This window comes from Hyposmocoma kahamanoa, unplaced genomic scaffold, assembly GCF_003589595.1.
Source record: "Hyposmocoma kahamanoa isolate Upper Pololo Valley unplaced genomic scaffold, ASM358959v1 80, whole genome shotgun sequence".
In the NCBI taxonomy this organism is placed as follows: Eukaryota; Metazoa; Arthropoda; class Insecta; order Lepidoptera; family Cosmopterigidae; genus Hyposmocoma; species Hyposmocoma kahamanoa.
In genome coordinates, this window is record NW_020654051.1 from 8015462 (window position 1) to 8027053 (window position 11592).

Here is an 11592-nt window from a genome sequence, read left to right on the forward strand (position 1 = left end):
GGTATATAGGTATTAAGTTTTATTAATCATTAGCTAATGTGGACTTGAGGCATTAGACAAGATTACATAGTACGTAATTCATAATTACCATGTCATTTAAAATAAGTAGGTAATACGACTCTGTGATTTCTTAAAATGTTTTGGTCTAAGCATAAAAAATATTGTAAATTACACTTGGTATAGCCATATTTTAGCATTAAAATGTATCATAAACATTTTTTTATTATTTTTAAATTTTGAAGATTTTTAAAAAAAAAATCGCAAGTGATGCCGCGATATTAAGTACGTCACAAATTCACAAATAAATAGTACTATAACAATGTGCAAGGATATAACGGCCAACCTTGCGATTCCAGAGATATCCTCATTTTTCATGTCAGCTCCATACATTTTTTTCTCATAAAAATTATAACCAGAGGTCGGAATTAGGTAGAGTTATTTATGTACTTGCATCGAAATGTAGATATTAATATGGACCTTCCCGGGATTTCTTATGTGTGGCGATCAATATGACACATAAATAATAATAAAAACTTCAGAGATAGATAAGACAAATAAAACAAAGTTAATTAGCATAAAACTTTTATTAGTGTTTACATTAATTCACAATACAAATAATTAATACATTATTCACACTGCCCATCAGAATCATTTTCCTTGTCCGATTCATTCAAAGTACCACTAAGATTTGAAGTGTTCGCTCCCGATATTACTGAATAAATTTTATGAGAATTAAAGTATATAACCATTAGCTTTTCAATATTTTCTGGCTTCAATGAATTTCTTCGAACGTCTAAAATCCATTTGTACATTGAAAAAGAACGCTCTACGTCAACTGAGGTGAGGTTGGCAAATTTTAATACTTCCTCCTCCTCGTCATTATTGCAAGAAGAAATGTTTTCTGCTACATTTCTAATAGTGTCCAAATCAGGATTTCTATCCATGATTTTTTCCATTTTATCTTCTAAGCTCTCGCAATTTGCCCATCTCAAATGTAATCTTACTGTATCGAATATTTGAAAAGATTCCATTAGAGAAAGATCGGGTTTCTGAAGTGCTGTCAAAGCTGTTGGTATTATTGCAAAATTTTCGTAAATGCGATTTAAATCATCTTCTATGTTGTCATTATTATTAAAAATGTGTAAAGCATTTTCTATTGACTTTGCCTCCTGACTATTCAGCACAGACAATACAGACTTAATTTCATGAAAATGCTTAGCGTAATAAAATGCTGCATGAAGCCAAGTACCCCATCTAGTAATTACAGGTGCAGGAGGTAAAGATAAATGCGGACAAATTTCTTTAAAGATTTTAATTCTTTTTGGTGACTTCAAAAAAACTTTTTTCAAATTTGAAATTAAACTGTCAACAGTAGGGTTCTCCTTTCTAATCTGCCCTGCAACAAGATTGATTGATTTTATTGATTATTGAAGAAGTAATTGTGTGCACAAATGGAAGAGTTATAATTTATAACTCTTCCATTTGTGCACACAATTACTTCATATGACATTTTATAGAATAGTAATGATCAGCAGAAGTCATTTCCAGCAAAAAAAATAACATTTAAGACATCGAGATCCTATGTCTTCTACAGACGATTTTCGATCCACCGTGCGTCATTTCGATATATCCATAGTCAATACCGCAGTAATCACTGAACTCGAATGGCAATTCTCGCACTCAAAACGGTTCGAACCGATTTGTACGATAATCGTATGAACTTGAAAAAATGTCATACGAGATCGTGTTTAGACAAGTCGAAAACTCGTAAGCAAGAATCTCCTTACTACATATTTCTCAGTGTAAACAGTCGAGGAGGCGATTAAGTTGCTTATGAGTCTCGTATGACATAATCGTAGGCGAGATTTTAGTTCTTGCCTGAATGTAAACATTAAGATACGATAAGCTTATGGCGATTATTGCTTACGAGAATCGCCTACGAGTTTTCGTCTCGAAGCGTGCGAGAAACTCTCCCCATCTAAATGGGCCTTAAAACTTACTTCCAAACTACCAAAACACCGCTGAATATTGAATTACAATTTCAATATAATTTCACAAGACAACGTTTTCTATTATGCGTTTATAATGTATCTGATACTTTTGCGTGATACAGAACTATCGACAGGGCAATGCTATCGATAATTCATGCGATATTCAGAATCAATACTATCGATTGTTCATGCGATATTCAGAATCAATACTATCGATTGTTTTTGCAATAGTCAGGGTCAATACTATCGATAGTATTGCAAGTTATCAATAGTATTGATAATTTTATGGTATCGATACTATTGCATAAGACCTACCTAAGCTACCTAGGTATCGATAGTGGCCTATGGATTGGCAACACTAAATCACACACTATGTAGACGGTCCCACCGAATAGACGTATACTTATCAAACTCTTAACAGGAAAAATAAAGAGTGAAAACTTCAATAACTCTGCACTTGTAGGACTAACACGCCTAGATAGAGCGCGACTTGCGCGAGAGCGACGTAAAGCGCGGGTTACTGTATGCTACAATAGCAGTATCTCGCGCTTTAAGTCGCTCTCGCACCCTGTCGTGCTAGCCCTAGATTTAATTCGAAAACATGTCTGACGAAAATGATGGAAATAAATTACCCTATTTTTTAGAGGTGTAATATTATTTTGTATACATAAAATCTTTGTTTTTCCTAGAAAAAACATTTGAGTCATATCGTATAGATTCATATCTTATATAGATTATTTGATTGCATGAAAAGTTTAGGTTTATAGAACATTATGTAACAAGTGTAAAAACTTTTGGATAGTGTAAAAGAAAAACGATAGTAATATACTACAGTCGTTCAGAAATTTTACTTGTAAAATATTTGGTCATATTGCACAAAATGTGTTAATGTTGCATTGTATATTAAACTGTCCATTTTTATTGCAGGTCTATGTGGCTATGTTTGAAAGGTCGAAAGAAAAATATGCAGAAGAGATGTCCGCATACATAAAGAAAGAACAATGACAGTTAGAGAATATCGCCTCTTGTGATAGTCAGCTTTAAGTTAGGATAATTTATTTTGAAGTAAATAGTCGTAAATTAAATTAATAACTTTTGTAAATACTGTTTTGGTTTCATGTAATTCCAACCAACTTGGCTTGTACTTTACTAGTATGAGCTATGTACGGATAACGGCACATCAGACTACACATTTTTGTTCGAAAATCACCTCCATTGCAATGGAACAAGATATGTCAATGTGTAGCTTAATGTGCTAGCGTGTGTACTTCAACCAACCGAATTTAATTATATCTTTTATAGTTCAATGGACCCAGGTATCAAGATCCAGTTCAATGTGGACCCAACCCAAGATCCTAATCTTGATACCTAGTTGAAAAGCAAAATAAAAAATTTGTTCAAAAAGTTTATTAATATTAATAACTACTTAATTTATAATAACTATGAAATAAGAATAAGACATTTCACCAAGACCATTTTCAAATTATCAATTGCTTTTTCACAATTGTATTTTACTGTTTTTATCATACACGCAAAAGTCATAAAACACAGGCAACTGAGTATCTTTTAGCATGTTGTGACGGACCTTGTTTAGTAAAAAATTGGAACATTAAATGTTTCTTAAAGCATGACAGAAAAAATGTTTGACCTCGGATGAGATTGTTCCCGAAGTTTCAAGGTCACGATTAACATATACCTTGTACGTACAGATGTAACATGTACTCGGGATTTTGCTTCTTTCACTTTGTAAGGTGCAGTTAACAGCACAGCCATTTACGCTTTGGGTCATTCTTATCATATATTGATTGTGAAACTATGCATGCTGTTGACTGTAGTAAACTAAGTGCATAAATAATGTGATCCACTTGATGCTCTGTGTTGGTAATAAAGACCTCAATTTAAATATTTAGAGGAAGCACCGTAAATTCTAATTCATTAATTTTATTATATGATAATTCTAATTAATGATTAGTTTGGATTTATATATACATGTTGAAATGTTCTGATAATAATAACAATACGTCCATTTTGTGAAATATTCAGCAAATACACCACTTAAATCTACTTGAATGGTTATATGAAATATCAATGGAAGTTATCTTTCTCGCTGCGAATTAACTGCATTGTGGAGACAGGGTCTGGTAATCCAGCATGCTCCATTACAGTGGATTCCGTCACTCGCATGAATGGATTATACATTTTCTCTTCGCCTATTGTTGACGGTATCTATTATACAAATAACAAAACAATTATTAGCACATGCTGTAAAGACAAGTTCCAGGGTTGTTGCTGATGCAGTTTTTCAGATCAGTGGATGCGGTTGCGGATGCTGATTGTATATATTTAAAAAAATAGTGAAAAATGTGCAGCTTTGATTGTTTTAATCACTCTATGGCATTATTAACAAAAAATCAACCTGCATAAAATCAATCAATCTGCCTATTTTAATCATATTGGAATTTTATCAAGGGTAAAGATGTCTACGTAGTTGCTCCATTTTCTGATCATTCACAAAACGTATCGATGTACGAAAATACGGTATCGATCGTCTGTTACTTACAAATTTACTCGTTTCGTTTGATCACACGTGTCGATCGTCAAAAAATCAGCAATTGGTAAGCACCTTACGAACGACTGCTGCAGGCTTAACATGAGCCCGAAGACAAAAGTTATCTCTTCTTCGAACTGTCAAATTTCCCGAGATTTTCATGAGAAAATTGACAATTCGAAGAAGAGATAACTTTTGTCTTCGGGCTCATGCTAATGCTGCTGGACCCCGATCCAGAACTCTTCGATATTTTAACCGATTCGTTCGATTGGATATCGTATCGAATCGAAGGGTGCTTTCCGAGCTATTCAGAACATTCCGAGTTAAACATTCGATTCGGATTCGGATACGGGGGTCTACTCTCGATCTCCGTCCGAAACAATTACTGCCAAATAAGCAATACTTGACCAAATCAAAGACGCGTGATGCGAATTAAGCTTCATACTTGATACTTGTCTTTTAATTTTGTCGAATATTACTTATTTGACAGTAATTGTTTCGGACGGAGATCGAGAGTAGACCCCCAGATATCGTTATCCAACAGTGTTTACGGGGTTAGTCGGTGGGCCTAAAGATAGAAATTCGTTAGTCTAGCATTAAAATAAATAATAAAATTGAACAAAATCCAGATTTTATTTAAAATAATAAGATTTCCACATTACATTCTTCCTTTAAACAATAAGACGTTCGGTAACTTTCATTCGATAACTGTGTTCCGAATAACGTTTGTAGCCTTTCCCGGTAGAGAAGTTCCAGTAATCGTACGAGTGTGACGTCATTATAGTTCGGTTTGAATACGACAAATTGACGTTCGATTTGGGTGTTGTGAATAAAATTGAAAAGAAATAAGGTCGACAACTGAATTATCGTAAGGTTCTAAATCGACCCCCTGAGCTAATTTTTCGATTTGCAGTCTGTGTCTGTTTTTAAATTATTCCATCATGCCGTAATCCCAGCCCCTTTAGGTAAGGTCACGACGCGAATATCCGCGAATGTGGATGCGGATACTGATATTCGCAACAACCCTGGTTGTAAAAAAAATAATACGAGCAAAACATTTTGTGGGACACATGAGCATTTACTGTGATAGCTAAGCCAGAGATGGGACGTAATAATTGCAAATTAATAATTTATTACTTACAGTCGGTAATCCTTTTTCACGCTGTTCCATTGACCATTTCATCTTCTTCATGATATTCACGTTACTTGGCTCGACGAATGCTGCGAACTTTAAGTTTTGTAGGGTATATTCGTGACCGCAGTACACTTTAGTCTCTTCGGGTAGTTGAGATAGAATGTTTATAAGTGCATTATACATTTGTGCTGGTGTGCCTTCGAAGAAACGGCCACATCCGCCCAGGAATAGCGTGTCACCTGAAAATGATATTATTTTTATTTATTTATTTATTTCATACATAAGTATAGCTATTTTTACAGGACCATCCCAATATAATATAGTCCCAATATAATAATTTAGTGTAGCATTACATAACGTAATCAATCACGTAACATAATATTATAACTTAAAATATTATGATTATTGAAAATTAATAACAATTAAGTAAAGTCAAAATATATGGATGGTTAAAAACTAAACCAATAAAAAATGCGCAACAATAAAATAATTGCGTAATCCCAGTGTGTGGTAATGGTCTGTGTACCCTAAGAATGAACGGTGTGGTTAATAAAACTTGTATTGGCATAAGGTGTGTTACTGAATTGTTGTAATAGAGACAACCAACAATTTTAGGACATACCAGTGAAAACAGCGTGTTCCTTTCCCTCTCCAGGTGGCGATACAAAGTAACAGATGTGCCCTGAAGTGTGGCACGGTGTGAATAGACACTGTACATTCAAGCTGCCTACATTAAATTTTGTGCCGTGGTCCACCATGTGTGTTAGTCCTCCAATACGGTTGTCTCCTCCATACACTTCTACATTAGGAAGCATTTTTTTGAGGTCTTCATTTCCTCCAGCGTGATCCCTTGTAAAAAAAAATAAATAAATAAGAAAATGTAAGAAGTAAAAGGCAAGATTGGTCATATTAATCACGTACATATATGCATACTTTGAAATATTAAATAAAACAAGAAAAACATAAATAACTAAGACTAACTTCATCTGAGATTTAATGTAAGTCGATCTATTAGTTTAAAATAAACAACAGATCACAGTTACAAACTTGAGATTGGTCTCAACCAGGGATGCCGCAGATGTGGGTTCCGTAGTTATAACAATATCTGCAGACGTGGATGCGAATTTTTCATAGTTGAAATCTGCAGGTGCGGATTTATGAATAAAAAATTGTGAGTAAATGTGGATCGTTGTGGATTTAATGATCATTGAATTATCGTTAAAATTAATGATTTAAATAAATAAAAGATAATAATTTTACATAATTTTATCACAAAAGAGATGAAAGATAGAAGGCATAGAAATATTACGAGATTTATTAACATTTAATTTTTGTATAGTTGAGCCGTGAGTCGTCCTTAAAGCTGCAAATAGATTGATTGCATGTTTGCAGTTAATCCGTGACGTCTTAATCAACTTCTTGCAGCCGTCTGCATGCAATCGATCTCGGCTGCATGAAGTTGGTTTCGACTGCGTGCAATTAATGCGTGAAGTCATTATCCGAGACCTCGACTGCATGCAGTTAATGCGTAAAGTCGGTATCAACTTCATGCAGTCGTGGTCTCGGCTGCATGAAGTTGATTATAAGCATTAACTGCATACATGCAGTCAACCTGTTTGCAGCCTTTTGCAAATAGAGCTCTTATTATCCTATAAGATAATATCTACTATATTATAATATCTTGAATGAAAAACTTCGTAATTCAACGTAAGCTCAATAATGCGTTTAGAAAATGAACAGGTCGTTGCCTGCAATACACGCTGCCAGTTCTCGATCCCTGGGCTCTTATTTTAATTTAAATCGATATCGATCCGATCGGGTAAGGATCCCATCCGCAATATTATACGCCTCGACTCACAAAAAAGGCGCAGTTTCCGATCGGGAAAGGCAATCAAAATCAAGCTGCTGATTGGCTAATTAGCACTAGTACTCAGCCACGCGCTTTGAGTGGGGCCTGCTCAAAAACTCAGCATCGATTAATTCAAATGTTGGATGCGGAAGCAGATATTTAAAAATATGCGGACATCTGCGGCATCCGTAGTCTGAATGGTTTAAAAATATGCGGACATCTGCGGCATCCCTTGTCTGAATGGTCTTATCTACAATAATATTTTAAAGTTAAAAGTTTTTCAAGGCAATTCATTATTCAGTGATCTAGACAATTAAGCGTGAAATACACTGATAGCGGGTACGGGTCAGCCGCGTGTCAGATCGGGAACGCGGTGGGTGTAATTCCATGTATTAATATAGACGAGACGACAACCCTGGACGCAGGTCGGGTCCCGCACCTGCTGTTAACTGACAGCTTTAGCTTGAGCTAAATGACACAAGCAGGGGTCTACTCCGACATCCGTACGAGTATTACTTACTTATTTGACAGTGGTTTCGGATGGATGTCGGATGGAGAACGGGAGTGGAACTCCAGATTCGGAGCATCATATCCATTTAACCCATTTACTATAATACATTACAGAAATGCAGTAGGTACCTATAAAGAAAAAAAAACATGTTCTTTGGGGGCAGCATGCTATTCATAAATGTTAATACTTTACAAAAATTGTAAGGCAGGGTTATGTTGTTTCATAGTAACATTTATGGGGTTTTACATTATATTTTATATGCCCGTAAAAATATACATAATTTCAATAAGAAAGAAGATATCCATAATATTAACCTTAAGTCCAAACTCATGGTACCACGATTTCGTTTAACCAAGGTAAACGACTCTTTTATGGGGAACAAAGATTAAAAACTATATTAAAAATATTTTGATTGAAAAGTCATATTACAAAATTGAAGATTACGTGTTAGATAAAGATGTATGGAAAGACGACACAGCTGCAGAATTCCACACAAATTAGATTCAAAGTCTATTCCATAGCACATAAATTTATTTGAAAAGAGCAATCCCTAGTTTCTTGCTCGTTCTTCTCAGGGAAGTCAGCGTAGTGAACAAGCAGTAGCTAATGTAATGTAAATGTGGCGTTTTCAAGGGTAAATTTATTTTACCTATAGAACTTCTTCTTTGACTTTGTTAGTTAATTTTTAGCCCAATTCATAATATAACTTAGTGCGCGTTCCCAGTCGCTCAAAGTTAAAATAAACGTTCACAACACAGTCACGACAGATAGTCGTGATATGGGAACAGGCTAGACGCGACTTTCGTCCAACGATAAAAAAAACGTTAGGCTCATTCAGGTGTGCAGGCGCGGGCGCGACGGCGGGTGCGGGCGCGCGTGTCTTGACGTCTTCTTTTTCAACAGCTCGTATCCGAAGCGGATACGAGCGGGTAGATCCACACGTCGAAATAGCGAACAGACGCTAGATGCTAGACCAAGCACTGTGAAAGGTCTCGAGACTGGCGCCGACTGGCGCGCGCGGCCACTGTGAACGCAATGAGCGTCTACGAACTTTTGATTTACCCGCATCCGCACCCGCACCCGCACCCACACCCGCACCCGCACCCGCACCCGCGCCCGCACCCGCACCCGCGGCCGCACCCACACCCGCAGCCGCACCCGCACCCGCACCCGTGTCCGCCGTCACTCTGAATAAGACCTTACGATATAATGGGAACGTGCCCTTTGGCTCAATTTAAATAAAATATTAAGTGAATTTGAAGGGAGCGACCGAATGTTACAAATTGTATCATTACAGGTTGTGCATTGTAATGCTCGAATTTAAACTGTTATAAAGAATGCTCCCGGCGAGGGAACTCCCGTACACAATTGACATAAAGTTCGTTACACTATGGTTACAATAAAATTACTTCTATCTAATTCTACAGCAATGTAAATTGAGCCTCGTGGGTATTATTGTACCCCTATGCAGTTCACACAACCTTAAATGAATTTCCTCATCTATTACATCTTAGGTACAGTAAATGACTTCCCTATCAACCTTGCGCATACAAATTCAAAGTCACAAAAATATTATTATTATTAGGGCGGCTTCATTCAGGGCCCATACCCAGGGGCAGGGATTCTCATCACCACTACCATAAACTGATCTATTATGATCACCACTAATTATAATTCAAAGCCATGGTCAACATCATTAGAGAGCTGTAGGATCTTCCAGATTCTGACAGTTTTATGTCCTCTGGTTGCGTCCAGTGCCTTCGCATAAGTATTATTAAAATATATGGGCAGTGAGCACCCTCTGAAGAATGTTTATAAAATATTATGGAACTTCTACTACAGTCTGTTTCAATCCATTTTGAACAAAAGGTAAACAAAAGTGTTTAGTTAAAATTCTAAAGCAACCACTCAATAAATCGAATAAGTAACACTTCTTCATATATTTCAAAATCTTCCAAATATATTTGGTAAATATAACTCATCACTTTTTCCAACAATATTCATTTGAATAGCATAGTAAAATCGTGTTTGAAAAATGGTAATCCAAAAGTGAGGTTATTTTTCATCTATACATCTATGACTTGCCTATGGTTACATAGTGCTGTTAGAAAAAAAACATTTGGTTTAGTCTATTAAAGTTTAGTAATCGATTATTAAATCGAATATTTCCAACGCAATCGAACAAGTATCTAAAAGTAAGGATTTGAAGGATTTAAATTGAAATTTTAAATACGCTTATATAGGTTATGTAAGGAAAATCGCTAGTATTACTCAATTGAACAAATCAATTCATTCAATTAATTAATCCATTTGTACCCACTACAAATGGATTAATTAATTACAATTGTCCATCACTAAACGGTCTATGGTCGGATCAGTGACTTGTTTGTTTAAAATGGATCGAAAGGAAGTATAAATTAGTAATTTAGCTGAAGTTCTAAAACAATTGTAGAAACTAATCTTTCTATATTTATAAAAAGATAAAAAACGTAGTGTGCGCTCATTAAGTTCTCACAGTACATCAATAATGTGCAGTTTGTAACTATTTCAGAGACTAAATAGTTTAAGTTTTAGTAGAAATTTTGTATTTAAAAGCTAGTCCACAACCACAGATTAAATTTGTCATTGTCCTTGCAATTGGGAGAATTATTACCACATAGTAGCGAAAAATTATGATTAACACCTATTTCCTTCATGGCCTGGTAAGTACATACAATGTTTAGGTACTGGTTGCTTTATGTATGTTGATTATGTGGAATCCCTTAATTGGCAATTTTAATCAACTGTAAACAAGTAAGGTACTCATTAAAATAATGTTGCTTACCAGTGATGATGTGTAGTCAGCACTTTAGTAATGTTTACTCCTAATTCTTTAGCAGCATTTATAACATTGGAAGGTATAACTGGGTCCACTACAGCGGCCTCACTAGTTGCTTTATCTATAAGCAGGTACATATAGTTGTCGGTCAGCGCGGGCAATATTTGCACGTCCATTCTGGCGCCAATGTGCAAGTCGGACAGGGTGTGCGACTTTTGCTGCCGTGCTAAAACTATATTTGCATTAATTAATAAAATTACAATATAACGTGATGAAAAACAGCGATAACATTTAGCTGTCGCGTAATTTTATTTGTTCTTTGATAGTAAATGTAAAGGTAGACGTGTCATTATAGATAACAGTATAGAGAATAAAAAACAAAACAAAAATACCTTGGAAATAAAATTGGGTTATCCGATTGGATAACCTGGTCGGCAACGCATTTACAAATCTAGCGAGCATCGAGACTTAATTAGTAAGTGCTTCGTAAGAATTGAACGAAAAATTTTTAAAATATTTTTTGTTAATTTATAAAAATCGCTAACCTTAACACCGCCTGTTGACAGTCCACAAATTAGAAAAATATGACAGCTCTGTTTTCGTTGATTTTTTTCAAGGTCTTTGAATGTCACTATACTATATGTCTTGCTAGCTGCGCAGCTGGAAACTGCAAAATATTTTTGAAAAAATGTTAAAATTCTAAACTCATTTTTTATATTGAAATACAAAGTACAAACTAT

General features: G+C 35.4%; 2 protein-coding genes across 2 annotated transcripts in view; one reads left to right on the forward strand and one right to left on the reverse strand.

The window, feature by feature from the left end:
- The window catches only part of LOC113233738 (HMG1/2-like protein), a 7269-nt gene extending 3931 nt beyond the window's left edge, over positions 1-3338 (forward strand). Inside the window, exon 4 of the mRNA XM_026468925.1 lies at positions 2919-3338. Within this exon, the coding sequence (XP_026324710.1) occupies positions 2919-2996 (78 nt within the window). The 3' untranslated portion in view covers positions 2997-3338. The remainder of the gene's footprint in view (positions 1-2918) is intronic.
- A 252-nt stretch (positions 3339-3590) lies between these two features.
- Positions 3591-11378, reverse strand: LOC113233737 (hydroxyacylglutathione hydrolase, mitochondrial). The gene is made up of 5 exons (XM_026468924.1): positions 11245-11378; positions 10859-11084; positions 6297-6523; positions 5681-5913; positions 3591-4217 (listed from the first exon to the last, which is right to left on the reverse strand). The coding sequence occupies exons 1-5, from the start codon at positions 11312-11314 to the stop codon at positions 4077-4079; spliced, it is 897 nt and encodes a 298-aa protein (XP_026324709.1). The 5' UTR covers positions 11315-11378; the 3' UTR covers positions 3591-4076.
- Positions 11379-11592: the final 214 nt, after the last annotated feature.